The sequence below is a fragment of the Muntiacus reevesi genome, chromosome 6 (genome assembly GCF_963930625.1).
Source record: "Muntiacus reevesi chromosome 6, mMunRee1.1, whole genome shotgun sequence".
Lineage (NCBI taxonomy): Eukaryota > Metazoa > Chordata > Mammalia > Artiodactyla > Cervidae > Muntiacus > Muntiacus reevesi.
Genome location: NC_089254.1, coordinates 28,698,171 through 28,712,774, shown reverse-complemented (window position 1 = coordinate 28,712,774; position 14,604 = coordinate 28,698,171). Strand labels below are relative to the sequence as shown.

General features: G+C 38.4%; 1 protein-coding gene across 4 annotated transcripts in view; it reads right to left on the bottom strand.

The window, feature by feature from the left end:
• DNAH11 (dynein axonemal heavy chain 11) overlaps window positions 1-14,604 on the bottom strand; it is a 353,143-nt gene that overhangs the window by 299,969 nt on the left and 38,570 nt on the right. For all 4 annotated transcript variants that reach the window (XM_065938807.1, XM_065938805.1, XM_065938808.1 and 1 more), the window contains exons 9-14: window positions 12,759-12,875; window positions 5,087-5,224; window positions 4,649-4,773; window positions 3,911-4,106; window positions 995-1,099; window positions 451-843 (exon numbers count right to left, since the gene is read on the bottom strand). In XM_065938807.1, the coding sequence (XP_065794879.1) occupies window positions 451-843; window positions 995-1,099; window positions 3,911-4,106; window positions 4,649-4,773; window positions 5,087-5,224; window positions 12,759-12,875 (1,074 nt within the window). The remainder of the gene's footprint in view (window positions 1-450; window positions 844-994; window positions 1,100-3,910; window positions 4,107-4,648; window positions 4,774-5,086; window positions 5,225-12,758; window positions 12,876-14,604) is intronic.

Here is a 14,604-nt window from a genome sequence, read left to right as displayed (position 1 = left end):
ATGCACATCATTTTGAGCAAACTTTGGGAGATAGTAAAGGACAGAGGGAAGACTGGTATGCTGCCGCCCACTGGGGTTGCAAAGAGTCGGAAATGACTAAGTGACTGAACAAAAGAAACAAACTTAAGGAAAGCAGCTGCTATTAACTTTGAAGCCTTAAAAGCAAGTATGGTTGGGGGGCTTGGTAACTTCCTGTTGGTCCAGGGGTTAAGAATTCGCTTTCCAATGTAGGGGACACAGGCTCCATCCGTGGTCAGAGAACTAAGATCCCAGGTACCCCACAGTAACTACTGAGCTTGAACACTAACTACTGAGTCTGCATGCTCTGGTGCCTGCACAATGCAACTCAAGAGAAGCCCACAACGCCACACGGAACATCCTACATGTTGCCACTAAGACCTGGCACAGTCAAATAAATAAATAGAAATTAAAAAATAAAAAGGCAAGTACCTCGACCAAGCTGTGTATCTTGCAGCCATCTTCTTGGATTCGCTTGTACTTTTTCGTAAATAATTCACTCTTGTCCTCCCAAGTCAAGGAGGTCTCCCGCCTGTGTTCTCTCCTGGGAAGGAGTGGGCACTCCGCCCAAGACCGCATGGTCTGCTGGATCACTCTGATGTTATTCTGCGCTCGCTCCATTCTGCGCTCCAGCTCCGAGGTGGCCATCCTTACCCTCTCGATATCCCCCCAGCAGTCATCCTGCCATGTCAGCGATGTGGCAGCTGCCTGCAGTTCCTCATCCACAGTCCTCAGCTCATCCTCAATCAGGGGGTATTCAACTTCCAGAAGAGTCTGTTTCAGCTTATTATATCCGTGTACAAGAAGTTCAAGATTTCCAATGTACTGAGCAAAAGAAAACCCCGAAACAAAAAGCACCACATATGTTACAGCTGCTTGCTCTTGGAGCCATGAAAGTATCATAGGTATACATGTTAATAATTAAAATTCTAACTATTTCTTTTCAAAATCTGCCCCAATATCTGAAAACACAGACCTTTAAGAGAGTATTTCCTTTTTTGAAGATGGCAAAGGCTGAATCTGGTATGTCTGATTTCTTCAACATCAAAAGGTATTTCACTTCTCTTAATACGGCCACTAGCTATTAAAAGAAAAGCAAGAATTATTATGTATTTTAAGGATATCTGTCTAGTCAAAGCTATGGTTTTTCCAGTAGTCATGTATGGATGTGAGACTTGAAATATAAAGAAAGCTGAGTGCAGAAGAACAGATGCTTTTGAACTGTGGTTAGAGGAGACTCTTGAGAGTCCACTGGCGTGCAAAGAGATCCAATCAGTCCGTCCTAAAGGAGATCAATCCTGAATATTCACTGGAAGGACTGATGCTGAAGTTGAAACTCCAATACTTTGGCCACCTGATGTGAAGAACTGACTCACTGGAAAAGACCCTGATGCTGGGAAAGATTGAAGGCAGGAAGAGAAGGGGACGACAGAGGATGACATGGTTGGATGGAATCACTGACTCAATGGACATGAGTTTGAGTAAGCTCTGGGAATTGGTGATGGACAGGGAAGCCTGGCATGCTGTAGTCCATGGGGTCACAAAGAGTCAGACATGACTGAGGGACTGAACTGAACTGAAGGATACCATTCTATTTTAACACAAGTTAACATCAAAATGCTTGTAATTTCATCAGTGATTACCATATTTTCAAACTGTCAGGGCAGAGAGGTTTTTGTTCCTTATGCTTTTTTAAAGCAATAATTTTCTTATGCTTTTTCAAAGCAATACATTCCATATGACATAGAGGTATATAACTAATAAAGGTAGATAAGTTACTTACAAAACAGAAAGAGACTCAGACTTAGAAAATGAACTTACGATTGCCAGGGGAAAGGAATAGTTAGGGAGTTTGGGAAATTCATGTATCCACTGCTGTATTTACAATAGATAAACCTACTGGATAGCACACAGAACTCTGCTCAGGGTTATGTACCAGCCTGGATGATAGGGGGTTTTGGAGGACGATGGACACATGTGTATGTACAGCTAAGTCCCTTCGCTGTGCATCTGAAACTATCACAAGATTGTTTATTAGCTATACCCCAATACAAAAATAGTTTAAAAAAGTAATAATACAGGGAGAAATCCCTGGTTGTGGCTCACTGTCAGAGAAAGAATTCAAGCAACATCCACCTGAAGGTCTGAAATGGAAGGCCATAAATGGACCTCGACCTTTTCCCAGCATCGTTAGTTCTATTATAATGCTTTTTTTGAAAACATGACATCATGATACACCAGAGGAATCTGAGCATGCCACAAGTTTTGTCTTTGCTTATCTGCAGATTTATCCATAAGAAATGCTAGGTAAATGCTAAAAATTGCACCCGACTAAACTGAGTTTTATTAGGAAGACAAAATTTTCACATGCACACCTCATAAACATCCACTTGCACACACATCATCCACTGCTGGTGGCAGAAGTTTTTGTCTGGTTTCAAATGACCCTCCTTCCACCACTTCATAGTAACACACAAGTCGTAGCGTACTTCCTGAACAAACTTCATGTCTTTGTCAAGAGAAAGTCTCAATTCATTGCAGAATTTATCTATTAACCATTTAAAATGTATAAAAGTATGCTACCCCTTCTCCTAGTTTTGTTTCTGTTTTTCCTTATCAGAGTATAGTTGCTGTACAATGTTATATAAGTTATAGGTGTACAGTATGTTCACAATTTTTAAAGGTTACACTTCATTTATACTTACTGTAAATCATTTGCAATATTCCCCACGTTATACAATATATATCCTTGTAGATTATGTTATACCTGATAGTTTGAATCTTTTAACCCCCTGCCCCCGGGTTGTCCCACCCCTTCCCTCTCCCCAGTATTAACCACTAGCTTGTTTTCTGTATCTATGAGTCTGTTTCCTTTTGTTATATTCACTCATTTGTTATATTTGTTAGATTCCCAATATAGGTGATATCACATATGGTATTTGTTGTTCTGTCTGACATTTATTTTTCATTATCACCGACAAAGTTTTTGAGTACTGTGCCCTAACCCTCACATTCCCCATCAGTCTTGTACTTTTTATTGTGCAATCTTTCATTGTGAAGTGATTTTAAGGAATGCATATGTCATGTCATAGCAGAACTGACTGTAGCCTTAACTCAAGGTTCTGAGGAAAAGACCACGCAACATACTTTAGAAGGTAACCCAGCTGACTTCCTCAGGTTGTCACTCCATGGGTTAACTAGTACAGTATATTTTGTGTGTTTATAATCCCTTGTGGTAGAATTATAGGGAGTATCTCCAAAATATCTCAGAAACTCATTTTTTATAAATTGGTTTTATGCAATCAGAAGGTAGAGAAAATCCTCAGTTCTCCAGGTTATACATTTATATACATGTCTTGAGGTTAATAACAAAAATTAGGTGATGCTATTCTTTGTAATATTTCAGAAAATGAATCAGAACTTGGGTACAGACTGTGACTATTAAAGTCAGTGAGACTAATTTTCTCACCTCCTAGGCATAAAGATGGACTGCCGAGAGACAGGGCCAGAAAACATAAGCCAGAAAAAAACTGATCAAAGACTACTGATTCTATTCAATTAAACTGACATCTATTAAATGTTATCAAGTGCCAAATACTATGTTAGACACACAAAACACAAAGATGAAATACAATGGACCTGACTCTCAAGTAACTCATTATCCAGTCAAGTGGAAGTAATAAATAAATAATTATAAGACAAAATAAGAAAAAAATTAATATAAAATTTGGTAAACAAATCTTTAAAGCAGACATATAGAAGCTGTTTTAAGTTACACTCCTCATAGCTCTGACATTTTCCCAAAATAAAATTATAAATGACTGGAGGTAATAGGCATATACTTATAATAAAAAGGGCATTTGTAAAACATTTTAAAAACATTAAACCCTACCTTTGAGTCAAAATTGACACTGAGAAGACCACTTATGGCACTGAATTTAACCAAGGGTTGATTCAAATTGAATTCACAGATTTCATTCACATTACTTTTCCATTCATTATAGATATGATCTTCAAATTGGTTCAGCAAAGTTGTCATCTCAACATACTTCTGATAAACCAAGGTATCATCAGGACTTCCCAAGAATCTGTAGGAAGATGGTTTTTCTATATATTAGATAGGTTTCAGCTTAATTACTTTACAATAATACACACTAGAAAATGTAGGAAAATACACTATAAACCAGGAAGAAAACCAATAAAGGTAAAATAATGCTTCTTCCTGGTCTTTGTTTAAAAAAGATAGTTATAAAATAAATGGAATGCCAAACATTTAACTAAATCTTATAGCAACAGGTTATCAATCCCTACAAAGAGAAAGATACAAAAGTCTGCAAAATAAAAGGAATGCTAGTTATTGGAGAAAGGAAAAACAATAACAAAAAAATTAGCATATTTTGGATGAAATGGAAAAGTGAAAAGGAAAAAAGACCTAAAACAGAAATACAGGAAGTTCTAAGTCCTATTAAACATATTCCAAACCACGGGAATAAATCCCTCTCAACGAGCCCAGCCAGTGACCAGCCAATGTTAAATAAGGCAATAAGCACTAAAATGAACAGCTCACCACTCTATATAAAAATTGCCTGTGTCATAGGGATAGTGTCACCAGGAAAGCCTAACTACTTACAGATAATGGAGAGATGCAAAGTTTGACCAAAACATCTGAAGTCGGTCAAGAACCTCTTTAGCCCATTTGATATTTCCTGAAGCAAATGGCATATTCTTGTTAAGAACTACATTTCCTTGTTCAATCTGCAAATTGATATTGTGGTGAAGAGGAAGAAAGGGGACATTTAATGAGAGTACACTCCAACCTCACGAACAACTGCTCATTTTGGTACTTTTACAGAACAAACATATAAAACACATGTGCTAAGTAACTTGGTTGGTAGAAGAGTCATGGTCCTAAAGCAGGTTATTCACATACATAGGAAACCAGTCAAATAAAAGCATAACAACGTTAGTGCCATATCTCACCTTTAGGTACCAGTCAGTGTAGTTCTACTTGATACCCTGACCCGCAATATGATGCTGTGCGTGTGCCAGACTTCATCCCCCCACTCACCTGTCTCATGTGTTCATTATACAATTGCTTACACATATCCAACTCTGCATTGAACATGTGCACAAGTGTGCTATAATGTGGGCTGAAAATTTCCATGACAACTGGTTTCTCAAGAAAATTCCCAAATACGGTCAAAAGCTATAAAAAAAAAAATCAAAGTGAAAGAAAGATTAACCACCATAGGTTGTTAATACAAATACTCAGCTCACTATTTCCCCCATTAAACCTCCTCCATGACTAGATACAGAGCAAACATTTAGATCTATGCAAGTATCCTGCAAGGTCTCCACATTGAAAACATATCTTTGCATCTCATTAAAATTTCTACACATCCAATAAAGCAAATTTTAAATGTAAAGCAGTTTCCCTTCCTCACCAGAGAGTGAAGAGTCAGAAAGGAACCTCTGTTAGCGATCCCTGATTGCAGCTGACACTACTACTTCCTGTTGGGCATCAGGAAATGTGAAAGATGCTTTGCAGATTTAAGAACAGAAGCAAGACTGTATACTTGCTATTTGCTCTTCTCTCCTACATACTGGACTGCAGAGATCAAACCAGTCAATCCTAAAGGAAATCAGTCCTGAATATTCATTGGAAAGACTGATGCTAAAGCTCCAATACTTTGACCACCTGATGCAAAGAACTGACTCACTGGAAAAGACTGATGCTGGGAAAGATTGAGGGCATAGGAGAAGGGGACAACAGAGGATGAGATGGTTAGATGGCATCCCCGACTCAATGGACATGAATTTGTGCAAACTCTGGGAGATAATATAGGACAGGGTAGGCTGGTGTGCTGCAGTCTAGTGGGTTGCAAAGAGTTGGACATGATTTAGCGACTGAACAACCTACACATACTCCCTTTGAAATAAGAAAATCCATACTGAGGACCTCCAGGTCACAGAGGTTTGGAGTTTGGAGGTTTGGAGTTTCAGCTTCAGCATCAGTTCTTCCAATGAACACCCAGGACTGATCTCCTTTAGGATGGACTGGTTGGATCTCCTTGCAGTCCAAGGGACTCTCAAGAGTCTTCTCCAACACCACAGTTCAAAAGCATCAATTTTTCAGTGCTCAGCTTTCTTCCCAGTCCAACTCTCATATCCATACATGACAACTGGAAAAACCATGGCCTGTGGAGTGGGTGTCATTGGAACAGGTCACCACTGCTGCGCCAGCTGCTGTTTTGGGGGTGACTGGGTGTTCATTGGAAGGACTGATGCTGAAGCTGAAACTCCAATACTTTGGCCACCTCATGCAAAGATTTGACTCATTGGAAAAGACCCTGATGCTTGGAGGGATTGGGAGCAGGAGGAGAAGGGGACAACAGAAGATGAGATGGCTGGATGGCATCACTGACTCGATGGACATGAGTTTGAGTAAACTCCGGGAGTTGGTGATGGACAGGGAGGCCTGGCGTGCTGCAATTCATGGGGTTGCAAAGAGTTGGACACGACTAAGCGACTGAACTGAACTGATAACTGAAACACTCTGCTATACAGCAGAAATTGACACAACATTGTAAATCAACTATACCTTCAGTAAAATTAAATTTTAAATTAATAGTCATACCAGAAGCATCAGTCACAGTGACTGTCTTATCTATGCCCATGCGTGTTTTGCCACAGGACCCAGTCACCCCCAAAACAGCAGCTGGTGCAGCAGTGGCGGCCTGTTCTAATGACACCTGCTCCACAGGCTGACAGTTCCTTTGGTGTCAGTCATAGCTGAAACCTATGCTTTGAGAAAATCAGATTCTTTCCCAGAAAACAAATTAGGGCATGGCAGGTTGAACCAATGCCAGTAAAATTATGAGTGAAGACAAATTACAATTGAACCTTGAACAAAGTGACCTTCAACTGCATGGATCTACTTTTACACAAAATTTTATCAATAAAGACAGTGGAAAAGTTTTTTGGAGATTTGAGACAATTTGAAAAGACTCTCAGGGCTTCCCTGGTGGCTCAGAGGTTAAAGTGTCTGCCTGCAGTACGGGAGACCCGGGTTCGATCCCTGGGTCAGAAAGATCCCCTGGAGAAGGAAATGGCAACCCACTCCAGTATTCTTGCCTGGAGAATCCCGTGGAGGGAGGAGCCTGGTAGGCTACAGTCCACGGAGTCGTAAAGAGTTGGACACGACTGAGTGACTTCATTTTCACTCAGATGAACCATGTTGCCAAAAAATAACAAAAATTTAAGATGTGTAATGAATGCATTAAATATATGTAGATACTAGTCTATCCTTACAGAGATATAAGAATCTATTTCATATAAAATAATGTATAGTCTTCTGTTTTATAACTTTGCTTTCAAAAAATTATATTACCAAACAGTATACCTCTCTCATAACTGAAGAAATTACCTATCAACCTATCACCACAGTTTTAAGTAACAATGTTACCAATATCATATTATGAATATGACTGTAATACTCTATGCCATAAAATTTTTATAATGATTCAGTTATTAGTACATAGGCTAGGCTATTGTGGGACAGTCCTGTCTATTGTTCTAGGCTACCAGAAAATAATCATGCTGAAAAAAAGAAGCAATCATTCAATCACTGATAAAAAAACAGCAATCATGAATTCACTTTTGCTGCTTCAATTCGTGATTACTGCTTCTTTTTATCAATGTATGAATCATTATACCTGTAAAGAAATATGAATTTCTTTTTCACATTATCTTTTTAGCTTTTTTATGTCTAGTGTTGGTGATACATGTGCTCTATATCATGTAAGACGATATTGATACAGGTACACACTACCAATGCAGGTATTGGCAGATGATTCAATGACAAACTCACAGGATCTTTAGAATACAGTCCTGTAACTGTGTTTTTTCTTCCTTATGATTTTTCTTAATAACACTTTCTTTTTTCTAGCTTACTTTCTTGTAAGAATATATTATGCAATACATACAACACACGAACTGTCTCCATTTACCAGTCATTATTGGCAAGGCTTCTGGTCAAATCGGGATGGGGAATACATGTAACTATATGGCTGATTCATGTCAATGTATGACAAAACCCACTGAAATGTTGTGAGGTGATTGGCCTCCAACTAATAAAATAATATTAAAAAAAAAAAAAAAAAAAAAAAAAAAAAAACACGAGGCTGTTGTTAGTTAAGTCTGAGGGGAACCAAAAGGTAAACACTGACTTTGGACTATGAAGGGGGTCAGCACTGTTCAAGGATCAACTGTCCTAGCAAGCAGGGGAAGCCAATGAGTAAGGGGAGAACATGTGAACCAAAACACCATCACACAACCAGCAAGCTGCTGAGTGTAAGCCCACAATTCCTGTTGATTGGTCATGGAGCCCTCAGATCTCAAACTAATCTTGACCAACCACGAGTTTTCACAAGGCTTAGCTGCCTGGGGAGGCTAACTTTGGTTTCCTAGTGTTCTCCTGTCTTATTTTCTCATCGGTGGGGATTCTTCTGTGCATCAGTGTGAGACAGGTTTCTTTGCAAGAAAAAATAATGTAGTAAAAATACATATTTTTATAAAGACAGCGTTTACAGAACGCTGACTAGGTGCCCAGGCACTGTATTTTATGGGAGTTAAAAAGGCTGTTCTCACAAGCTCCATATAAGGAAACTGAGGCATGGGCAGGGGACAACTTGGCCGAGTTGTCAGAGCTGACAGAGCTGTCATCTGACACCGACACGAGCCGTCTGGCGCAGGGCAGCCTCTGCCACCTTGTGAGGCCTCCCATCAACCCAGGCGTCACTTAAAGTTGTTCTTTTGTTAGTTACTCCCTCTGTGTGGGCTTCAGAAAATGTTAGCTATCAGGCCTGTTCCATAGATACTTCCTTCAAAATAAAAGGAAGTATCTCCTCAAAATAACTAAATATCATCAAGGTGGCAAAGAACTATATACCAAGATCTGTGCCTTGTTAGTGATGTGACATGGCAAAAGAGAGAGCTTTGCTACTCCTCTTAGGGGTACACTAGTGGCTGTACCCCCAAAATTGTTGTTGTTAAAAAGCAGCATCACTGTAAACATTTTGTAAAGATGTCCTAAAAACTACTCAATAAAAAAAACAAAAAATCAACACAAGGAAAAAAAATTATACCAACAGAAATGTAGATCTAACCATATCTTCAAGGCAGTCGAGATAAACACATGCTGGCCTTTTTTCTGGTAATATCAATTGTAAGCACTGTAAAACTGTTGGTGGGAAAGAAAGTGGTGCAGCCGCTATGAAGAACAGTGTGGAGATTCCTTAAAAAACTAAAAATACAGCTACCATGTGATCCAAGTAATCCCACTCCTAGGCATATATCCAGAGAAGACCATGGCTCAAAAGAATACATGCACCCCAGTATTCACTGTAGCACTATTCACAACAGCCAAGACATGGAAGCAACCTAAACGTCCACTGACAGATGAAGAAGAAAGAGGATGCGGTATGCATATAATGGAATATTACTCAGCCATAAACATAATGAAATAATGCCATTTGCAGCAACATGTGGTCATCATACTAAGTTAAGTCAGTTAGAGAAAAATAAATAGCACGTGGTATCACTTACATGTGGAATCTAAAAAATGATACCAATGAACTTACTTCCAAAACAAAAACAGACTCACATACATAGAAAATAAAACTTAGGGTTACCAAACGGGAAAGGGTGTGGGGAGGGATAAATTAGGAGTTTGAGATTAACATATTGACATTACTATTATATAAAAAATAGATAATCAATGACATGTTGTTTAGCACAGGAAACTATACTCAGTATCTTGTAATAATCTATAAAAGAATTTGAAAAAGAATATATGTATATATATGTGTAAATCACTTTGCTGACCACCTGTAACTAACACATTGCAAATCAACTATATTTCAATAAAAAGTACTGCAGAAACTACTAAATATTTAAAATCCACTTGGTTAGTTGCTGCTGAGAAAAATGCAGAGTATTAACTTTTCTTCTTACAACCACTGTTCTGTTACATTTGAACTTTATGTTAACATTCAGAAGCAAAAACAGCCTTAAAGATTTCATAAAGGATTGGACTCCACCTACAGTAAGGAAACACATCTACTTCACAGCGTTCTTTTTCAAACCCTTATTATGTCAACCACAACTGAAACAATACTAGAAGCTTCCCAGCCACATCTCATTTTGCCCAGCTGACATGCTTAGCAGAACTTAACTCCAAGTGTAAAATAGGAAAGAGAGAGAAAATATTCTTTGGGGAGGTAGTAAAGCCAGAAATTAGTAGTTAAAGTCTTAACCTTTAAAGCAGTACACATTACCTTAATTTTTCAACATCACAGATAAATAAAAATTATCTTCCAGGATGAGAATAAAGGTCATTTGAACTTCTGGTTTCCTTGTCACATCGGAACCAGGAGCTTTTTTAAGAAGACAACAGATTCTGTCCTTCATATCAATCTTGAAAGATTCAACACTGATTCTCAATACGTGCTTCTTTCCGAAATATTCTGTTAGAGGTCTGTAGGGTTTACCTTGATTTTCTTCTGCTTCTCGGTTTCTTATGCAATATTTATGTTTTTCCTAAATTTGTCTCTTTTTCAGATTTTTTTAATCTGTTGCGTATGCACCACGTACACTTCACAATTTTCTGCTGCTAAGTCTCTTCAGTCGTGTCCGACTCTGTGCGACCCCATAGACGGCAGCCCACCAGGCTCCGCCGTCCCTGGGATTCTCCAGGCAAAATACTGGAGTGGGCTGCCATTTCCTTCTCCATCACAGTTTTCTAGTGTTCTGTTATTTCATCTAAAGACTTTTTCTCAACACTTACCTTACATACTTCAGTTTCCATGTAGAGACACTGTAAGTTTTAGAAAGCCTTCCATCAGCATTTTGTTTTAATTTTTATTGAGCACTAACTCTGCAGGGGCTGAGTCACAGTTTTATACTGTTGGCTTCCAGGACCCTCCCTGCTCATGGCTTTGCTGGGTCCTGGTCTTCAGAGAAGTCTGCAGGTATTTATTCCCCAGGATGCGACAGTAACTGGGCAGAGTTCATCAACCTAGACCTGTAGTAGAAATACTTCTCTCCCTAAACACACAACCCTGTTATTTTTTTTTCTTCTGCCACGACTCTTGCTGCAGTTTATCTTCATCTGCGTGTCACTGCAGGACTGTGACAACCAATCAGCCCTCCTAATGTCACAGTTATTAAGTACCTGCTTTATATAAAGGATTGTAAAAGGTGATCTAAATATAACAAAAACTCTAAGATGATGCCCCACCCCTGGAGAGCTTATAAGGGCAGCAGCTTATGCTATATTTTTCAGTAGACAAGGTACAAATATGCTGAAAATCAAAGAAACAATACATGACAATCAAGAGAGAAAACTGTTTAGAAAAATAATTGGCATGTTAAATAGAATCCATATGAATGGCTGTGAGAAAGAGAAAAGGTAGGAGCCGCTGTAATTGAGATTTTCCTCCACATTCTTTAATGTTATGATTTCTAAAAGTCTGAAAGGAAGTCCAGTAACAGAGAACATGATAGACTAGTGCATAGCCACTAAAAATGGCATTGTTGAATTCTGTTATTAAAGTAAAAATATTTATGATTCGCTGCTTCTTGAGAAGGCTACAGAAAGATTGCAGAGTTCAGAATATGTCATTTTTGCAAAGAGAAATATGTATGCATATCTAGTCAAAGAAAAGGACTGGCAGTATTAAAAACCACAGTAACTTCTGAGAGATGGCATGACGGGTGGTGTTATTTTATAACAACAGGCTATATATTTCAGCCAGCACATCTCAGTTTCATGCAAGGGCTCATAAGAGAGAACTCAAGGCCTTGTGACTTCCCTGTGTTAAAACAGTTGACGGTGTCAGAAGACACAAGAGCTTAACCACCATCTGACCAATTTATTTGAATTTCAAGACCAAAATCAAGCAATTATCTCTGACAAAGTCTGGGTCAGTTATTTTGTTTTGCACTACAATCTTCAATGAACTGTGTCCACGATTCTCTAGCTGTGTTTCTACCAACACAGAGTCCTCATTCCACTTCGGGGACATCATCTAAGTTTACACTCAAGATTCTCTTCTTTGACAAGCAAGTTCTACTATTCATACACTATACTGTATTTCATCAGTTCTATGATAAACATGCTTTCATGTTTTAACACCTTTGAAGCTAGATTATGTTATATAATCAACAGCGTCCTAATCTTTTGGCAATGTTCCCGTTTGTTGATAAACAATGGCATGTCTGGTAATTGGTGTCTTATGCTTAATGAAAAACAGTGCGTAAACTGTTATTTATTTCAGTCAGATCAATAAAGTGGGCAGGCGAACCCAATCTATATAAGCAATGGTAAAGAAAAGAAATTCTTGAATTAACTGGTATTTTTCACTTTTCACTGTGGCTTAATTTTGAATCAGTACTTCACAGGTCTTCCCAAATTTGCTCTAAAGGTAATGAAAGAACAATGAATTCAAGCAAAGATCAATAATCAAATGTCCTAAAACTGAACTTGTCCAAGGTAAATGTCATTATTCATTAGTGTGTTATTCAAAGTTTATAATTCAGTAAGCTGAATATGAAAAGAATGTGACTAGTTAATAGTTTACCTGAATCAGAAAAGAATGTATTCCCTCTTTTCATCTAATAGTCTTACATTATTCATTAGTAAAACTTTTTTTTTCTTTAATAACTTCTTCAGAACTAACCTTAAACGCAGCTTCCAGACCATTGCAGTTGAAGAAAGCTTCACAAAGAATTGTCCCAAGCCTTCTGTCAAAATCCAGAATTTTGGACTTAAACTCAGCATAATCACTTTCAAACTCCTATAAAATTCAAAATAAAATATTAGTTTTCAGGAAAGAATCCAACAGTGAAAATATCAATCACAAAAGTGTGACACCTCTCTCTTTTTCTCTCTGAATGGATTTATTCTTCATAGCAGGATTCTAGGAAAGAAACAGCTGTATCTGACTAAGTGTTCAGTGACAGCCTTACAGAGCAGTGAACATCTAGCACTGTCAGCTCCCGTTTCCACAATGCCTTCCACTGGCTCAGACCCCAACATCAGAACTTTGGCCTATTGATCCACCCTTCTCCACACTATTTTGATTATAAATTTAAAAAGCAAAGCTTTATAGAAAAGGAAAAGGAAAAAAAAAATAATCTTGCCTCATTATAAATTTAGTACATCTAGAGTTTAAAAATAAAGCTTTTGGTTTTTTATGGAGCAGAAACCCTGCAGGAAACACTATTTCTTCAAGTGGGAACTAAAACCCACAGGTCGGTCTGTGAGAAAGATCACTGGAGACACAGACGCAATGCAACACTCTTCCCATTCCCCCAGTTTCCTACTAACATGTGGCTAACAACCCCCAGTTTCCTCTTAATACATAAACACCCACTCTCATAATTACAAAGAACAAAAGAAAGACTAAATAACCATCATCTGCATAGCATTCCAACTCAGTCTTCAGTGAAGCCCCAGAATTCAGAAACACTTTGGGCTTCCTAATCAAGCCACCCCAGGAGTGTACACCACACACTTAATGGACGCCCTTTGTTACTTCCATAAACTGAGGCTTTTCTATTAATAATACTAACAGGAATAATAACAATGATGACAGCTAACATTTATTCAGTTCTATTTTAAATGTTTAAAATTATTAGCTCAATTCTAGTAATATATAACGTAGGTAATATTTTTCTCAATTTATGGGCAACTAAATAAACTCTGAGAAGTTTATGTCCACCATCATACCACTAGTTAACGGCAGGGCCAGAATTTAAAACCAGGTAACCTGGTTCCAGAGCCCACACTTATGATTTTGGATCTTTCTATGAAGAAATGCACCTTATGCTAAATTTAATACACACTAGAAAATAGTGTAACAGCACAGTTCTAGACCACTGTGTATCATAAACAGCAATGTCACATTTAGCATCAAGAGGAAGTCTACACTTTTGAATTAAGGCCAAACAGTATTTTCATTCAAGGAACACTGACTTTTAAAAGTAAATACAAATGCCCAACAAGTTGTAACAAGCCTACCCTGCCTCTCTTCTCAGTGTGGCAACAAGGAACATACAACTTAGGATCCTCAAACATTATTTGAACAATTAGCAAATAATCAATATCTCAGTTCAGTTCAGTTGCTCAGTCATGTCTGACTTTTTCAACCCCATGGACTGCAGCAGGCCAGGATTCCCTGTTCATCACCAACTCCCAGAGCTTGCTCAAACTCATGTCCGCCAAGTTGGTGATGCCATCCAACCATCAGGGAAGGAACAAATACTTCTTTCTCATGACAGATCTCTCTCCCAACCTCTCCTGTCAGCTCAGCCTGAATTCAGAATTGCTGAATGGACTTCTCCCCTAGGAAATCCCCCAGATAACTAAAATTTAGTATATACAAAGGCTTCCTTGGTGGCTCAGATGGCAAAGAATCTGTCTGCAATGAAGAAAACCAGGATTCAATCCCTGGATCGGACAGATCTCCTGGAGTAGGAAATGGCAACCCACTTCAGTATTCTTGCCTAGAAAATCCTAGAGGA